This window comes from Rhinopithecus bieti, unplaced genomic scaffold (assembly GCF_001698545.2).
Source record: "Rhinopithecus bieti isolate Rb0 unplaced genomic scaffold, ASM169854v2 scaffold_788, whole genome shotgun sequence".
Classification (NCBI taxonomy): Eukaryota; Metazoa; Chordata; class Mammalia; order Primates; family Cercopithecidae; genus Rhinopithecus; species Rhinopithecus bieti.
The window spans coordinates 2,031,038-2,051,167 of record NW_016803416.1 but is presented as its reverse complement, the minus strand read 5'-3'; the positions used below and the strand labels follow the sequence as shown (position 1 = coordinate 2,051,167).

At 40.7% G+C, this 20,130-nt stretch overlaps 1 protein-coding gene across 3 annotated transcripts in view; it reads left to right on the top strand.

Annotated features, from left to right (window-relative positions):
• The window catches only part of SAMD12 (sterile alpha motif domain containing 12), a 437,393-nt gene that overhangs the window by 284,412 nt on the left and 132,851 nt on the right, over positions 1–20,130 (top strand). The window contains exon 5 of one of the 3 annotated variants that reach the window (XM_017882757.1): positions 13,182–13,998. The exons of the other annotated variants lie outside the window; for them this stretch is intronic. Coding sequence (XP_017738246.1) covers positions 13,182–13,228 — 47 coding nt within the window. The 3' untranslated portion in view covers positions 13,229–13,998. Of the gene's footprint in view, positions 1–13,181; positions 13,999–20,130 lie in introns of those variants that run through there. 3 annotated transcript variants of the gene reach the window in all.

Here is a 20,130-nt window from a genome sequence, read left to right as displayed (position 1 = left end):
TTTTTTTTTTTTTTTGAGATGGAGTCTCACTCTTCACCCAGGCTGGAGTACAGTGGCGCCATCTCGACCCACTGCAAGCTCTGCCTCCCGGGTTCATGCCATTCTCCTGCCTCAGCCTCGTGAGTAGCTGGGACTACAGGTGCCCGGCACCACACCCAGCTAATTTTTTGTATTTTTAGTGGAGATGGGGTTTCACCATGTTAGCCAGGATAGTCTCGATCTCCTGACCTCATGATCCGCCCACCTCAGCCTCCCAAAGTGCTGGGATTACAGGTGTGAGCCACCACGTCCGGCCTATTTAACATTTCTTTTCTGAGAGGTGGGGTCTAGGTATGCTCCTCTTGGATCGGGGAAGTCTTAGTGACTGCTCTTATCAGTGAAATACGAGAGGCAAGGCTAAGCTAGGCATACTGGCTCATTTTCTATCTGTTGGGACACGTGTTCAGGGCAGTGAGGCACCATGTCACAAGGCCGGCTACCCTGAGAAGGGTATGTGATGTGAGAAGACCAAGACCATGCTGTGAGAAGACCAAGCCACCTGAAGACGCCCTAGAGAAAGAAACACCATGTAGAGAAAGACAAAAAGGTTAAGGAGCACTAAGGTGCCAGATACACAAATGAAGAAGCCATTCATTTTTCATCCCCATGAGGTGATGTCATAAGGATCAGAGATAAGCCACCCAGCTGAGCCCTTCAGGAATGCCTCACCCACAAAAGTGTGAACAAATTAAAATGATTGTTTTAAGCCACAAATTTAGAATAGATAACTGGAACAAGAGGATGTCTTTCCAGCGCGCTCTGTTCTGACCCCCGTTCCTTCCTCTGGCTTTACTTCAATTGTTTTACATCCTTGCTCCTATAGGAATTTGGGTCATAATCTTTATTTAAATTTCAGTCTGGAGAGCCTTGAATTATGTAAACTTTTGGAAATTAAAATTTTTTTGAGACACAGTCTCACTCTGTTGCCCAGGCTGGAGTGCAGTGACACAATCTTGGCTCACTGCAACCTCCGCCTCCCGGGTTCAAGTGATTCTACTGCCTCAGCCTCCCAAGCAGCTGGGACTACAGGCATGCACCACTACACCCAGCTAATTTTTGTATTTTTAGTAAGGACAGGGTTTTGCCATGTTGGCCAGGCTGGTTTCCAGCTCCTGGTCTCAAGTGATCCACCCACCTTGGCCTCCCAAAGTGCTGGGATTATAGGCATGAGCCATCATGCCTGGTAGGAAATTAAAATATTTAAAATAATAATATACATATATACATATGTGTATGTGTATGAGTATATACATGACAAAATTAAGTTGTAAGGTCAAGAATGATACAGAGAGCAAATAAAATGTCTACTTGAAATACTTTACCTCCATGGGCCCCCTTGCTCAAGATAAAGAGGCCATAAGGTCAAGAATTGGTCATCCCTGGCAATTGGTTTTCTTATCTATATAAAGGCAGCTCCCATTTATCTTTGACATGGATTAGTCTATGAATAAGACAGCTCAGCTTTTGTGTTTTTCTTTTGGGTGTATATTTATGTGTCTTGTAATGTTCTTGAAACTTTTTCCATGGCAATACAGCCTGTGGGGCAAGTGAAATGTCTTCTTTGTTGAAGCCTGTGCCTTATTCGTCTTGTTCCTCCAGCTCTCAGTAAATGTTTGTTGAATAAATGAATGAACAAATGAATGTGTGTTAGTCACTGAGGGTACAAAGACAAATGAGACACAATCCCTGCCCTTGAGGAGCTCACAGTCTATTGAACACAGGCAGCAAATTAAATGCTGGTCATGCCTCCTGGGTAGCACATCCTTTTATTCAGAAACACCATTTCATCTGTGCTTGGCCTCTGTTCACACCCACATCCAGATGAAACTACAAGATGTGTGAAAACGTGCCCTGGAGGAGCCCCGACTGGGGCAAGGGGCTGCAAACCACCTGCTCTGAAGAGACAGCCTCTCAGTGTTGAAGTGAGTGCATGGGGAGGACAAAGAGAGGACCCACCCGTAGCAGCTGCAGGAACAGAGACACAATTACTCAGAATCACCCTCAGGGACCTATCAGAAAAGCAACAACAAAATCACTGCCGCATCATTCCATCAGGCTGTACTTGCACAGACCGCAGAAATGCAGTGAGGCTACTTGATCAGCACCACTCCTCAAAGCTGCGGCTACAGCCAAAAGATTCAGGACAGACACCAGAGTTTTGCTTCGTTTTTTAAAAGAGATGTGAGGAAGGCCCTGATTATAATCAGCCTGCTCCCCTCCCACCTACCCTCCCCATGCATTTCAAGGAATTGTCTTTTATCCTTCTCTAGTAGGGCTGGCAAAGTGTCAGCTTGTGCATTTTTCTTTCTTTCTTTCTCTTTCCTTTTCTTTATTTTCTCTTTATTTTTTAAGACAGGGTCTCACTCTGTGGCTCAGGCTGGAGTGCAGTGGCGCAATCACAGCTCACTACAGCCCTCACCTCCCCAGCCTCAAGTGATCCTACTGCCTCAGACTCCCAAGTAGCTGGGACTACAGGCATGCACTACCAAGCCTGGCTAATTTTTTAGTTTCTGTAGAGAGAGGGTCTCCCTATGTTGCCCAGGCTGGTCTCAAACTCCTGGCTGGCCTCAAACAATCCTCATACCTCAGCTTCCCAAAATGCTGGGACTACAGGTGTGAGCCACTGTGCCTGGTCCCCTTTCTTTCTTTATGAGGTTGTTAGTAAAGTAGGACAGAGGGGAAGCAAAGATCTTTGTTTAATCTTAGAGATAGGTGGCGGCTCATTCTTGATTCTCCCAGTGAGTTAGGGTATCAATGTCAATATATTGATATGATCAACATTTTACAGAGTGTTGATTAACATTCATTTGGGTTTTGAAGATTTCTATTTGTTTATGTTAAATAACAAAAACATGAGGTTGTCAGGAAATTGTTAGGGAGGGATGCCTTTGCTGTCCTGTCAATTTCCAAGCAACAGGGAGGCTGAGCTATAGGCAGAAATGACTTTCCGTGTGCAAAACAGAACTTGATGAAATACTTAACCAGTAGTTGCTGCCTTTGCTCAATAGATTCTGAATGCCTTCAAATAGAAATCCCAAAAGAAAAGGTAAAAACAACAGCAATGGCAACCAAACTCCTCTCTTCTTCATAGTCTAAAAGTTTATCAGCATCTTAACATTTTGAGGAAAACACATTATCTTTATCAGAGTTCATTTTCTTCTTTAATACGTTGTTTTTTAGTCCATTTCCACATTGGAATTCAAAAAGTAGACACAAACTCACTGTCTTGGTAATTAGGCAAAAGGATAAGAATTGATATCAAATATTATTAAAATTAAATAGCAGCTGCAGAAACTATTAATAACAAGTGGTTATTAACTTGCACATCTTATGTACTGACTGTATGCTTCATCCAATTCTAGCTGAAGAGATCCACTTTCTAAAAGGGAAGAATCTATGTCTTTGGGAAAACATAACTTGCTTGCTAGTCTTTGTTTCTGTCCTTTTAAGTTTCACAACCTTTCTTGGATCTGTAGTTATACAATACGCTTAGCTGTTGAGTGTTTTCTGTGCGATCTGCTATCCTGATGATTTCAGTACATTTAAATCTAGAATCTCATGGCCCAAGACTTCTGTCTTTAGATAGGTGCTACAATGTTAAGTGAGTAAAAGCTGTACAGTAGTCTCCCTTTATCTGTAGGGGATACCTTCCAAGACCCCTGGTGGAAGCCTTAAAATGGCATCCTATGTATAGTATGCATGAATTTCTTTTTGTTTCTTCACAATTCAGTGGATAGAAGATTCGTTCTTACCATAGATCTTAGCAACCTCAGCATACATTTTTGTTGTTGTTTCCTTATTAAGTTGAGAACTTTCAGTATTTCACTTAAAGGAATCGATTTACAGCTTCTCTTTGGCATATCCTGATTGCCAGCATCACTACTCTTGAGCTTTGGATCAATTACTAAGTAAAATAAGAGTTACTTTAATAGAAACACTGCATGTCAGGATGGTCCATCTGCAAACCAAGACGGCGACTAAGGAGGGAGTGTCTGCAGTGTGGATACACGCTGAGTTTATGTCCTTCTTTGGGACAGCGTGTGGGAGGGCATGAGATTTTATCATGTCCTTTAGAATGGTATGCAACTTAAAACTTATGAATTGTTTATTTCCGTAATCTTTCATGTGATATTTTTAGACTGAGGTTGACCCTAGGTAACTAAAATGGCAGAAAGCGAAAATGTGGATAAGGGGGCGCTACTGTATGGCCCACCCTGCAGGACATGACTAGAAGGTGAAATAAAGAAAGCATGTCAAGACAGCATGCTTGGTCTTCCTGCTTTGGAGGGATTTGAATCAATACCTTAAAACCCAGGGCATGTATAGGGACAGTGGTGTGCAAAAGCAGAGCTGGCATGCAACATGGATTACTGGTTCCAAGTCAGCAATTACTAGGACCCGCTTGGTTTGCATAATCTTGTCCCTTAATCTAGAGTGCTGAGAATTTCAAATGGAGACAGTATGGGTAGAATTCCTGAAGCATAAGGCCCTTTCTTCCTCAATTCATGAAGATAATTCTATCATGATAAAAATCATAGACTCAAAAGAAACTTTGAAAAGTTGTATTGTCCATGCTCCTGATTTTAGGTAAAACCATGTATGACCTGTCCATAGAAGAGAGAAACTGTGCTTGTTTTTAAGCTTTCGAGGAAATGATCATATTGACCCCTCTCTGATAATGTATCCTGATGTTTAATTACCTTTCCTAGAAGGAAAATCCTGGTATTGTTTTAGAGTTAGTCAGAGCTGGGTTCAAATATCTTCGCCGTCACTCTCTGATCATGTGATTATCATCAGATTACTGATGCCGAATCTTAATGAACTAATTTGCAGTGTGGAAATAACATCTCCTTACATCATGAGGTGGTTTTAAGGAGTAAAGAAAAACATGTGGCCTGGGCGCAGTGGCTTATGCCTGTAATCCCAGCACTTCCAGAGGCTGAAGCAAGTGGATTGCTTAAGCCCAGGAGTTAGAGACCAGCTTGGGCAACCCCATCTTTACAAAACTACAAAACTTAGCTGGGCTGGTAGTGTGCCCCTGTCACCCTAGCTACTAGGGAGGCTGAGGTGATTGCTTGAGCCAAGCAAGTCGAGGCTGCGGTGAGCCACGATCATGCCACTGCACTGTAGCCTGGGTGACCCTGTCCCAAAACAAAATACAAGTGCAGTACCTGCCATAGAAAAGGTCCTTAAAGCATGTTACTTCCCTGTTCCTATTTACCTAACCTGACATCTCATATTGCATTCCTAGTGCCAGAGTAAGAATGTTCAACGGCTAACCATTCCCTAGGGTGGTAGATAGCATGGCAAAACTGAAAGATTTGGCATACACTTTAATGATAAACTGGCTTGCCACCCTTGGAATAGCAAGATAAAAGTGGAAAGCATTTAGTGTGTCACACCAGGTTGTGGGAGAATCAGTAGTTCCTGAAAATTCTTTGTTCCTGAAAATTTGACATTGTACTTGGGACTTTGGACAAAGTAGCTTTATGTCAAGTCCCCTAAATAGTGAGGAAAGACAATTTCTTGGAAAATCAACCTCAACTACTTTGCAGTATTGGGTGAGAGGGCGGGAAACATGATCCTGGTGGAAAGCTGCGAGTTACATACACAAATGGAAGAGGAGGGAAAGTCTGGTTTTGTGGGTGAGACAACGATAACAGTCCTGGATGAGCCACACTGGGAGCATTGCACAGTAGGTAGAGGAGTTTGAGGTCTTGGATATGTACTACCAACCGATGCAGGAAGTTCCTCATTTATTAGTGGCTGTACCTTCATTAGGGCTAGGACGTTTCTGGACCCACAACTGCAGTGTGATGCAAAGACCTTCAACATGCCACAGGACAACAAATTTTAAAAAGAGATCTAGACTTGAAAACTGGTCTCCATGAGCACAGTAAAATTAACTTGAACTCTCACACCACATTTTTGGGAAGTGGGACTGGCTGAGAAAATGTTAGAATAATTTTCAAATATATAAAGAATTACAAAGAGCAATGTTTGCAACTTCAAAGTAAGGGAGAACCGGGCATGGTGGCTCATGCTCATAATCCAGCACTTTGAGAGGCAGAGGCAGGAGGATGACTTGAGACCAGTTCGAGACCAACCTGAGCAACATGGTGAATCCCAATCTCTGCCAAAAATACAAAAATTAGCCAGGTGTGGTGGTGCATGCCAGTAGCCCCAGCTATTCTGGAGGCTGAGGTGGGAGGATCACTTGAGCCTGGGAGGTTGAGGCTGCAGTGAGCCATGATCGCTCCACTGCACTCCAGCCTGGATAACAGAGCTCCCTGTCTCAGAAACGAAATAGAAAGAGAGAGATTCCAAGTGATGCTCAAATTATGGGAGATGTGATTCCAGTTTGATTTGAGAAGAACTTCCTGACAATAAGAGTGATTTATTAAAAATAAAGAGAAGGCCGGGCGCAGTGGCTCAAGCCTGTAATCCCAGCACTTTGGGAGGCCGAGACGGGCGGATCACGAGGTCAGGAGATCGAGACCATCCTGGCTAATACGGTGAAACCCCGTCTCTACTAGAATATACAAAAAACTAGCCGGGCGACGAGGCGGGCGCCTGTAGTCCCAGCTACTCGGGAGGCTGAGGCAGGAGAATGGCGTAAACCTGGGAGGCGGAGCTTGCAGTGAGCCAAGATCCGGCCACTGCACTCCAGCCTGGGTGGCAGAGCAAGACTCCGTCTCAAAAATAAATAAATAAATAAATAAATAAATAAATAAATAAATAAAGAGGAGGGGAAGGGAGGAGGGGGGAAGGAACAGGAAGGGGAAGGGGAAGAAGAAATTGTGGTGAATTTCCTACATATCTTAGATACAAAGGCAGGTATCTCTTTACTATAAAATGAGCATAGTCATTTCTGAATATCAAAGAGCTGGCTTTTATCTTTCCATCATTGTTTCATGCACCAAAGAGATATTGTGTACATAGCTTATGCCAGGTACGGTGTTGAGGTCTAGCATGATCGGATGACAGACACAGGCCAGGTACTCAAAGAGCTCACTGACTGGTGCCTGATGCTCAATAACTGGTTGTTGAATAAATATGTAGATAGAGATATGTAAACAGATAAATTAGAATACAATGACATAAGTATTAATAGCTTCTTTGATAGTAATTTGTTTATATTTCTAACTATGGGAGTGCTTTGCAGAAGATGTGCTGTTTGGGCTGCATCTTGAAAGAAGATTATTGGTTTGCAGGATGGGCACTGAAGGGATGGGACACCAAACCCCCCCCGCCACACACACACACACACACACACACACACACACACACACCCCTATCCACGCGCGCACACACACACCAGAGGCATGGTGCCTGGGCTATTTGGTCACTGAGTACAGGGTGATTGGATTACAGGTTATATGAGTGATCAAAGGGGAGGTTAGAGGAGAATGGAGTACATAAACCCTGGTCCTTTAAAGTATCTCTTGAACTCCTAGTGACTAACACTTGACTATAAGTCAAGTCCTTCTGTATTTAATACTCCCTTGATCTGTCCTGAAAATGGGACACTCCTTCTTGGTCCTAACTTGTAAGTTTAAAAAAACAAAAGAATCATAACTTATTCTAAAAGGTAGGTGTAGATGAGGAAATTCTTCAACTAGGGAATATTTTTAACATCAACATCAGCTATTCATGAACATCCCTTCTTTTTCAGAAGTGATGCACTTGGGAGCATGATACAGAAAGCTGAGCAAGCCTGGCATTGGCTTCTACCCAGAGAGTGGTGGGACTTGGTGTAGGAGGTAGATGAGAAGGATTTTCAGTGAGGTTGGAGTCCCATAACACAACAAACTTGTCACTGAGCCCCTGTCAACTTATTTTGTTGCATAAAAATCTCAACTGTGCACAGGGAGGAGGTGACTGTTGGAAATCAGAAGTTCAGGGAACAAGCCTCTGGCAGACACTGGCTTTTAGAGCTTAGGCTCTCTCCCACCAGGAAAAGATATGAGTGAGAGAAGAAGAGGCTGGGAGCTGCAGTAAATCAACTCAGAAAAGCCTTTCCTGCGATAACTGTGTGTGAGTACCTTCTATTTTTCAGGCACCATGCTAATGCTGGAAGACAAATATCACACATTCCCTGCCCGCAAGAGTCCTGGGTTTTCCTCATGAGGCAGACATTTCCTCGGGAAGACAGATTACTAAGCATGAGATAAATATGAGGTCACTAGAAGGGCCCCTAACTTCCCTTAAAAGGGAGAGGTTCAGAAGTCAAGAAGCAGGGGACTCCAGAACTGAGACTTAACAAGGGAAAGCGTTCCAGAGATGGTGGTGAGATTCAAGAAATGGACTTGTTTGGTGTGGCTGGAGTTTGTTGCTTGTGATGGGGCAAGTATGAGGGCTAAGACCGAAGTAGAGAGAAAAGCAGAAAAGCATGTTACTATGGTATTGGAATGTCAACAGTAAACCCTCACAGCCTTGTAATGGATGACGCTGTGGCAGAGCACCCAGTGTCATGCAGCTGTGAGTCGAGGTCCCATGTCCTCTGCATACACATGCAGGCCATCATCCCAGGGCTCCTTCCTATCACGGCAATGCTTATGCTGAAAAAAGCAAGGATGAGCACAATTGTAAAGAGTAATCAGTGTTGTGACTAAATAAACGAACGACACCTGCGCATCCTGTTTTGGGAAATGAGTCAAATTAGTGAAACAAGTTGAATAATCACTGCCAATGCCAATCTCAGCCACTGCAGGGACACTGGTCATTTCTAGTTTTAATGAGTGGCTTCATGATCAGTGTTCATTCATATGCGTGAAGGAGAATTTTAGGTTTATGTTTTATTTTCAATCACACATGTAATACATCATCATTGTCAGGGAATTAAATAGTTTTGCAAAAATAAAAAAAACCTAAAGTTACTCTAAACATAGAAATAACCGTTAATGTTTTGGTGTTATATACTTTCAGGCTTTCAGAAGTACATATATTTACCAAAGCTATTATTTCCTCTCTTAGTTTACATTTGACTTTTTAAGTTTTTTCCCTTTGTCCCCCTTTTTTTGAAGGGGGAGCTAGTTTTGCTATATGGCCTGAGTTTTTGATTCCTTTTCCCCACCCCACCCAGGGGATTTCGAAGGTGTGGTACCTGTCTTAAGTTCCTCTGATAGTTACTATCAGATGTTTAAGTAATACTAATACATGTTTAAAATCTATGTTCTAAACCTCGGGCTTCCCCAGTTATGAATATTGAGGACAAACAATCCATTGATTCACCCCGTGTCCAAATAAGAAATTACCGTACTTTCCTCCTCCAGCTTCCCACACATACCACCCCAACCTCCCAGTTTTTGTTATTCTAGTTTAAGATTGTTGTCCCAGTCTAGTCTAATTGAGTTACTAATTCTCATATGTGGACCTCTTGTTTCAAGATTAATATTTACATTCTTCTTAGAAATTGTTGTTTTAAAATGTTTATGTTCCTCCATTTCCACACTCTTGATTAATCTCAGTTGTCATGGAGGACATCAGCACTCTAGAGTCCTTCCCTGGCTGAAAATATCTTCTTGCTGCCTTCACCTACTATGGACAGCTTGGGCTGATAAAAGATTTTAGGAATCATAAAATCACCATTCTCCCTGAAAACCACATAGACAAATGTCATTGGTATCTTTTGTTTTCCAGGGGTTCCATTTCTTTGTCCAAGATTTTGAGAAGTGTCTTTTTCTTAGAGTTAACATTCAGTAGATCCAAGTGTTTTCTCTTTTCATTAAGTCCATAGTAAAAGCCTTTGAAACTGGAGATTTTTTTTTTTTTTATTTAAGGGAAATTTTCTTCCATATAAATTTTTGAAATGGTTTCTGTTGCCTTGGTTCTAATTTCTTCCTCATCTGCTTCCCCTTGTGCATCTGCTGTGTGTACTACGTCCATGTTCTTAGTCCATCTTTTTTTCTTTAATCATTTTGAGTTGCCTTTTTCAGAGTCCCTCTGAACTCTGGTGAATATCTCAAGTTTGTGCTGATCTTATGAGTTTCTAAACCATCTTATGAGTTTATGACCTTATGAGTTTCAGCATCATCTCAGAATATTTTTGCAAATACAGACTTCTTAGCCAGACCCAAGACCCACTGCATCAAAATTTCCTGCATTTGACCCTGGGAATGTATATTTTATGCATCTTTCCCTACCTTTGTATTTCTTCTTTTTTTCTATTTTTATAGAGTTGGCAGGTACACGTGGAGATTTCTTACACACGAGTTGTGTAGTGGTGGAGTCAGGGCTTTTAATATACTTGTCCCCCAAATAGCGAACACTGTACCCAATAGGTAATTTTTCAACCCTCTCCTTCATATTTGTCATGATCATGTCACTTAGGGAACCACTGTCCCACTTTTCTAGTTTAATCTGCTTCATTAAGGGATGATTCTCCTCTTTACTGCTTTTCATTCAGTTTTAAATTCTGCAATGGAATTATTTGCTTACTTATATTCCTTTTATAAGGTACCTTTTTTTCTCAATCTGTTGCCTCATTACCTGCCTTTCAGCAAGTTTGTGGTTTGAATAATTACTTTGAGGATACATTAAACTTTTGTATTTCTCTTGTGATCAATCTCTTCCAAAGTATATGATTCTTTAATCTTTTGTATGTTATGTTTATTTCCTCCTTTTGTGTTGAGGAACTTTCTTCATTCCATGTTTGGGACCTACTTTGTAACTCACTCTTCAGTGGTATCTTAGGTGACTTCTCTGCATTCCCAGGCACTCTTAAGCTGTGACCTGCATGATACGTATTCACATAATAAGTTTTGTCATTCAGCCCAAGGAACATGGAGAAGAGCCAAGTCTGTGAGCAGCCCCAGCAGTAGAACTTTGCCTTCGCGTTTTTCTACATATCCGGGAACTCTTGCATCAGGGCCTGTATCTCCATGTCTTCTGTATACTTAATCCAACGTAGCTACGTCTTGTGTCTTACATGAAATGTCTACCCATGCAAATTAGCTAGAACTTGCATGAGTTGGGATGATATCCTGTCTAGTTCCAGAATGGTTATTTCTTTTGGAATGGCCACATTGGTGACAATGGGGTTAGAGAAAAAATCCCCATTTTCATTGGAATTTTGTGTGGTTGAGCCATGTGCATTTTCTTCCCTACACTACATGTTCCATGTTGTAGTGAGTTCTTCCTCCCCCTACAAACTGCCCTTACCCCTCCATCTTAGCCCTTATTAATATTCTTAGTATGACAAAAGTTCTTAAAATGAACCTCTCCCATAGATGTTGGAGGAGGTTCGCAAAAAAAGTTAAGTAATAGCCAAAACTATACATAAACCCATCATTCATCTGCAGTTATGATGACATAAATTGTTCTATATCTGTGCAATGGAATATAAGCCCTAATTAGCCACATGAATCAATATGAATAAATATTAAAAAGAAAGTTGAGCAAAAGGGTCAAATAATGGAAAACATGCAGCAATGACCCATTCACATGAATTTCACAGGCAAAGCTACACAGTACGTTGTTTACACTAGAGATATATGCATAGGTGGCAGAAGTGTTTGTTTTTCAAGTGGATAATGAACACAAGTATAGCATAGTGATAATTGTAGGTGGAGAGTGAAGGGCGGGGATCAGGGAGATGCACTCTAGACCTTTGAAGATGCCACTGTGTTCTCCTTCTTAAGGTCAGGAGCTAATGCACAGGTGTTTGTTTTCTTGCAGCTTTTCATAGTAATACTAATTTTTTAAATGATTTTTAAGTTTTGATGTAACTTCATTTATAATTTTAATCACAATAATTTTAATAACTCCTTTATATATATGTGATCATTTATAATACAAAAAAAACTAAAAGTAAAAATAAACCATGTAAGAATTTACCAAGGCTGGCCACTCACTGTCCCTTCTGTGGACCCCTCCACTGTGGCCTTAGATGACCTTATGTCCAAGATAGGGAAGGGGTTTCTGCAGAGTACCATGTTCTTTCCACCCATCTATGTTGCCAGACTTCCTAATTTAGTGATTTTTTTGTTTACTTTTCCAAAATTTCTTCCTTTTAACCTTTAGCAAACAACTGTGCTGTACTCTTAGGTGATGTACGTGTCTTTCCTCAATTCGAGGCTGTTTACGTGGCATCTGATGCAGGTTTCTAGATGCTTATAAAATGCCTTTGTTGGGCAACCTACTTCAGCACTGAGGAGAAGCTTTTTCTTATTCCTCCTCCTCTTTGGATTACTGAAGGGAGGAAGATGGGATGCTTGCTTTCATGTGAGACCTTGCTCTAGAAACAAAAAAGATGGTTAGGGTTACGCATAGGACAATATGACCAGTGATATGACTATGAACAAGGAAGAGCATCATTTCAGGCAGCACTGTGTGCATACCATCGTACCTACAGATGAGAACAGTGAGGCTCAGTGAGTTCCATGGCTTCTCACTCTTGATGTCAAGGGCAAAAACTAAATTCAAACACAGCCCAAGATCCACCTGCTGTGCACTACATCACACTGCCTGATACTTTAAATCTGTGGTCAACTGAAGTTGAAGACACTTTCAGTCATTCAGCATGTATTTGTTGAGTACCTCCTATGTTCTGGGCCAGATTCTCATCACACCTAAAATATAGCATAGAACATGGGCATTAAAGAAAGAATTGCACAAATAATTATTAAGTAACAGTTGTGAATAAATTGCTTTATAATTGTACATAAGGGGGGAACCTAGATTACCAGGTTATGGAAAGGATTTATTAATGAAGTTGCCAATGATCTGAAACAATTGAAAAACCAGGAAAGCAGAGAAGCAGGGACAATAGCAATGTAATAGAGGGCCTAGCCCATAGGAAGAACCCAGAGACTAGAAATAAGTTGGTATGAAGAAATTAGCAGAAGCACATAGTAAGGAAGGCCCAAGATGTGAAGTAATACAATTTGTAACATCTCCTAAAGCTACAATTAGGATTTTGGTTTCATCCTAAAAGTAAGGGCAAGTTTCTGTGGGGTTTAAAGAAGGGAGGAGGCATGATCATGTCTATTGGTTGTCTCCTAAAAGAGTTTAAGAGAGCAGACCATGTTATTCCTGAGCCAAGATATAATCAGGAATTACTGATGTATATGAATTATTTGTTACATTATTATATTTTTGCTTATAAATATATAGTATCTGTAATAAGACTCTTTAAACAGGTGGAAATATGTCACCCACAGTCTGCATTTTGAAGATCGAAAATTGATCTGGCAAACCTTAAAAGCAATCCCTGGCATTCACAACTTTTCAAGCTGAAGATTTCTCTTCTGAATGGGAGATGTCAGGACCTTGGTGCAAGCGCCATCAATCAGGCCATCTTTGCCAGTCAGACTTTCCTGCCCTCCTGCCAATAAAAGTTTGGGCCTTGAACCCTGAATACCACTTAAGATCTTCAAGGGGCCAGAGATATGTACCATATGGCAAAATAAGTGGACCTTTATTTTAAATCAACATTTTATTATTATATAGTCTTATTCCATGATTTTAAAAGGATCCATTTAGAAGTTATTTTTAAGTATCAGATAATTAATTTCAATGAAACTTCACTTGATTTCCCGCCATGTTTCCCCTCTTCCTCTGACATTTATCCATTGTTCTTCCATATACTGTGAGACTGCTGATTATTTTCCAGAACAATCCCACATGGAGTAACTAATGGTTTAATTGGCACCTGTTTATGGGGTATCTATGGCATGGGGATATTATCTATGTCTTATGCTTTGGATGTGAATGACAAAGACAGATGAGTCAGATTTTCTGCTTTCAAGAGACCTCAAGCCTCAGAAGAGGAGATCAGAGCATCCCAAAACACTGTGATGAAGGGCTACAAAGATGGAGAACACATTCTGGATTTTCAGAAGCAAGAAAGAAGCCAGGAGCACTTTCAATTATTTGGATCTCTGTCAGTAGGAATTATTTTTTCAGGAGGTCATTTAAACACACACACACACACACACACACACACACACACACACACACACACACATACAGAGAGAGAGAGAAACAAAAAGCTGCAAGCTCATGCTCCTGAAAAATAAATCACATCAGAATTCTGGGCAGTCCATTCTTGTATTCCCTATGTAATTCCCTCACTGAGTCCATCTTTTTGAATAAATCTCTGAAGTAGCAGTGCATCTGTGGGGACTCATTCATGTGCATGTCAGCAGGCCACTGCATGGTTACTTTACAGAAGGGACCAAAATAGCTATTTTCCAGTTGCTTTCATTGTTGATTCGCTTCACTGTAAATGGGATATAAAGCTGGCTATGTTAAACTAATTATACCTAAGCATTTATATTCTGCTGCTAAATGGAATCATGTAGAAGGCATCCCCCTGCCCCAAAAGAATGGGACATGTAACCATAATAAGCATTTTTTAATTAGATGAAGCACCTTGCTGCCTTTTATGGAGAGTGATTTATTAGTCCAATTTTGCACCCCATTGCCATAAAGTATCTGACTAACCAGGGAAACATATGTGGGTCCTGCAGGATTAAATTGTGTTTGGTACTCAGGATAAACCCCCAGATACCTTAAAGTAACAACTCCTTCATTGGGGGACTAGAGAGAGGATGGTGATCTCTACTAAGCATCAATTTGTATACAGATTGATAAACTTTTACATTCCTCACAGATACACATTCCTAAATAAGCTGAAATGGCTCTCTTTCCCTATTCTTGGTACTTGTCATCCTCCTGGAAATCTAAAGCAATGTAAGTCACTCCATCATCAGAGCAGACATACAGTATAACCTGGGATATACTTTGGGTGTAAAAATAGATAATCTTCCCCAAGCCTCCCCCTAACTTGGGACCCTGAGTTTTTTGGCTTCTTTTAGGAGGTGACATTTCACTTCTTTCCCCTAAGTCATGGTAATTTTATGTCAATCCTGGTCCTGGAACGGTTGCTCCTGAGTTCCTTATGAGAAAACTTAGTTGTCATTTGCATTTTAGATTCCTGCAATGAATTGGCAGGCATTAGAGAGTTAATCCATCCTCTGGCAATAATTCATAAATATATACATATATCCATCCAATTCAACAGTGGAGCAGGGCACTGTTATTAAGAAATTGAAGCACCAGGTGTGATTAAGTAAGATCACACATTTCATTCTCTCTTTAATTTCACATCAGTCTTCAGTAGCTGAATCCATGGGCTCCCGGCGTGAAGTCAGCCAGCACCATGCATTTTTAGTATGCTCAGCAGAGTGCTGGCAAAATGTTTCCAAAGTAAGCCACCCTGCTGGGCTGTTGTGAGTCAAATTTGGTTTTTGCCTCCAAATTATTCGGTATTGCTAGACCCGGTTTATTAATCCATTCATCTCCCTAGAGAGTAAGACTTCTGGTACTTTTGCATCATTGATGTTCAATTTCAGCTAAAAATACTTTCAAAAATACGACTACAATAAAAGATAAAGAAACAGGTTTCCAGGGGCCTTGAGTTGGTAGCAATGAGGAAACGTTGGTCAAAGGGCACATGCTTTCAGTCATGATAAGATCTGGAGACCAAATGCACAGCATCATAACTATAGTTAATAATACTGCATGGCACCAATCTGAAACCAGGAATGTAATTTAAAAAACTTATTCAGTGATTTTTTCTTGAGATTGTAACAATTCTGTTGTCATCTTTTATATCTCTGTGGCTGTCCAAAATAAATTGGTTCTCAAAATGTGAACCTTTTAGCTAAGATATCAAAAATAATAATAATAATAATAATAATAATAATACTGCATGGTGTACTTGAAATTTGCTAAGAGAGATCTTAAGTGTTCTTACCACACACACACAAAAAGATAACTGTGTGAGTTGATACGTATGCTAATTAATTTGATTGTGGCAAGCATTTTACAAGGTACACATATGTCAAAACATCACATCTTATACCTTAAATGTATTCCATTTTTACTTATCAATTGTACCTCAATAAACCTGGGGGAGCAAAGAAATAATGAAGAGAAGTCTTCACAGCTTCCCTCTCACTCTCTGCCCTTGTTTCTTCTGCAGTTCTCCTTCTACCCCAACTCTGCTTCTAGGATTAGGAGTTAGAAATGGCATTAATGCTTTTCCTTTGCAAGCATGTCCCAAGAAGCTACCTTTGTGGCATTCCTGATACTATTGAAAAAATGAAATCAGGGTAAGGAGGCAATTCTCAGATTAGGGTTCCATTGCCGCATCTCTGCTATTTACCAGCAAATAGCTTGGGTTCATGAGACTAAAGCAGCATCCCTGTGTTGAAAAGCAGGCAGTGGTCACTTGCATACCCAGCAGAGCAATAAGCACCAGCACAGATGCAGGCTCTGGAGAGAAGAGTATTGCCATCCCTTCCCAGCCAGGTTTGCTCTTCCTTTGCAACAAGAGGCAAATCCCTACAACCAGTTGCGAGTCAACTGCATAGCATGGTGTAGGTTAATTCGTTCCACAAATACAGATTGAATACCCATGTGCCAGGTACTATTCTAGGCAGCACTGAACATACATGATATCACTACTCTGATGAAGCTTATCACTGTCTATGACACAACCTCCGCTTACTGCGCCATTCTCATCTTCTCCCCCAGTGGACTCTGTTAACATCGAGGCACATAGAATCACTTGCAGTGCCATGAACACCATGCTCTTTCCTGCTTCTGTTTATTCTGGCCCATGTGACTGGGCAACCTCCCTTCTACCCCTTTGTCTGTCTAACTTCAAGCCAAATGTCAGGTGTCACTTCTTCCACATGCCTTCCCTGGGCTTACCCCTACTTTAAGTTCACAGCAATATCTTCTTGTTTTTCATCCCTACTATAACCTTTTCAAGGGTAGGCATGGTGTCTTATTCATTATAGTTCACCTTCTGTTTGAGATGTAGTGGGTACTCAATAAATATTTGTTGAATTAATTATTAAATTCATTTATATCCTTGAATACAGTCCACATGCACTCGTCTGCCCTCCAGGTAATCCTTGTAAGACCCACAAGATAGCTCTTAAATAGAAAGCAGGAAAATTGTGACATTTATAATCTTGATCACCTTAATTGTAGTCAGAATTAACAACTCCATGTACTTTCTTATGAAAATCACCTTTCCTCCCTGGTATGCTTTTTAATAAGAATGGAACCCCTTGGCAAAATTAAATTGGAACTGTTAGAAATATTAGGTGGTTCTTTGTTGAAATCTTTTCTGGAGAATTACTAAGCCTGTGCCTTCCTTACCGAATACAAATTAAAATTTATTTTAAAATAAGGAGAAGAAGAAACAGACTTATAACTATCAAAAATAGACACGCACATAGATAAAAGTTAGAAAGAATGGGCAAAAATGAATGATCTTTCTTTGGGTAGTGGGATTAAGGGTACATTTTCCTTTTGTCAAAATGTTCTTAGTATTTTGTAATTTTAAGGAAAAGTATTAAAAGAAAACAATAATCTTCTTGAAAGAAATCTATATGTATAGGAGGTTTTTATTTTACTCACGTGAGTCCAAGTGAATTAATTAAATGTTTCCACTGTGCAAATAAATATTGCCAGTGATATTGTGTTGTACAGATTTTTTTTTTTGAGACAGGATCTCACTACTATTATCCTCATTTTACAGAGAAGGAAACTGAGGCATAAAGAATACAGGGTCTCACTCTGCCACCCAGGCTGGAGTGCAGTGGTGTGATCTGAGCTTATTGCAACATCTGTCTCCCAGGTTCAGGTGATCCTCCCACCTCAGCCTCTTGAGTAGCTCTGACTACAGGTGTGTGCCACCACTCCCAGCTAATTTTTATAATTTTTTTTTTAGTAGAGATGGAGTTTCACTATGTTGCCCAGGCTCATTTCAAACTCCTGGCATCAAGCAATCCACCCAACTCGGGCTCCCCAAGTGCTGGGATTACAGGAATCAGCCACCATGTACGGTGTAGATTTTTTTAAATCTCAGGACTTTTTTCAGCAAGATACCCGTGCATTCATTCAACAGATATTAAACATCCTATGTAAGACATTCTACCTGACACTTGTTTTCTCTGTATTAATAATATGATGACAAATGCATGCAGCACTTGTCACCTCCCAAAACTGTTCATTCTCATACATTAGATCTATCTCTCACAATTTATAATATAGATAGGGCATTTGTATTTGTTAAACAAACACTAGCTGCTGTAACAAATATATTCCAAAAAGCTAATAGCTTAGTTCTTTCTCATTTAACAGTCCTAATCAAAGGCTGCAGGTCAGTGGGTGACTCTGTTCCACACAGTAATTTAGGACTCCAGTCTCACAGCAGCTCTACCATCTTTAAGTCACCATTTTTGAGATTGCTCCAGTCCTTGCTGCTCCAGCCTGACTAAAAGACCTTGAACAAGTAAACACAGGTTATAAACATCACTTGTGTTTACATTCTGTTGGCAAGACCTGAATCACACCTGCCTCAAGGGAAGTCTCGAATTACGGTCTTCTCTTATGAAGGAAAGAATGGATTTTGGTGAATAGCTAGCAGTCTCTGCCACAAGTATTTTTAAATTGCCATCTGTAAGATGGAAAACCTGAGGCTCAGAGAGGTTGACTTGCATAAAATCACCCAGCTAAATATGAACAGTTAAACAAGAACTGAAAGTGTGGTTCCTGAATGCTAGATCAATGTCTCTTCTATCACTTGGATAGTAAAATACTGGCTTGGTGGAAACTTTACGCATGGATACCATGTGTACTGCCTACACAAATGTGAACAGTTATACCACAGTCCAGGATTTTATATTCAGGTCTCGCTTTAACTTGGTTCAGCCTAGGACAGAGAGAAGGATCCTTTTAGTACATGAAGAAAAGCTAAATGCTATCTTGTAAACATTTTAATGTAAACAATGTGTTTGGCTTTCCACCAGCTCCAGAACATGACTGAGAACAGACTAATGAAATCCATACCCACGTCAAAAGCTGATGCACTGCCCACAGGCATGTAGCCAGGGATCTCCCTTATAACTTCAGTTGCTCCCTATTCAATGGTCCCTTTAATGAATCTTTATGAAGAACTTATTATGTGGTGGGCACACAGCAACAGAGGGGACCCAGACAGACACAGCCCCCATCACTATGGAGCCCACTACAGACATAAGAACTAATAAAATGATCACAAATTGTGACAAAGAATGCTGAGAGAGAGAGTAATTATGGGAGGCCTATTTCAGAGACACCTCTGAGAAGGTAAAGGAGGGGGTTTTTAAGCTGAGTCCCAAAGAGTCGAGGAGTCAGTCAGGTGAACAGGAGGGAGAATCTTCCATATTGAAAGACAGTTTGAATGGCAGCTCTGGGGGAAGAAGAATGTGGCACATTGAGGAACTGAAGGCATTCTGTGTGGCCAAGGGTATTGAGTGAGTGGAAAGTGGTCAAGATAATAACTATTTATAGTTAAACCTCACAATCACCTATAAGATGGCTTATTATTATCATCCTCATTTTACAGAGAAGGAAATTGAGTCATAAGGAAATTAAATGGTTAAATAGCTTGCCTAATGTCACATAGCTCATAAATAGGAAGGCCAAGATTTAAACCCAAGGAGTATAGCTCCAAAGTTTACCCCTACACACTGCATTATGCTGTCGTACTGCCGTAGGAAGACTCAAAACCTTCCACTATCCACGAGCAACTTTTTTCTTTCTTTTCATTTTTCCTTTTGAGACAGAGTCACACTGTTGCCCAGGCTGGAGTGCAGCGGTGCGATCTCCGCTCAATGCAACTTCCATCTCCCAGGTTCAAGCAATTCTCCTGCCTCAGCCTCCCGAGTGGCTGGGATTACAGGCATGTGCCACCATGTCCCACTAATTGTTGTATTTTTAGTAGAGATGGGGTTTCACCGTATTGGCCACACTGGTCTTGAACTCCTGACCTCAAGTGATCCGCCCACCTCAGCTTCCCAAAGTGCTGAGATTACAGGCGTGAGCTACTATGCCAGGCCTACCTTTTCTCTCAAAAAGAACCCAAAAAACAAAAAAACAAACAAAAAAACCCACCTCTCTTAGCAAGGGATTCTTAACCTGAGATCCTGGGATCCCTTTCTTTCTCAAGGAACCATGGAAAGAATTCAGGAGAGCTGATGAATTCGGATAAGAAATATAAAACTATATATATATATATATATA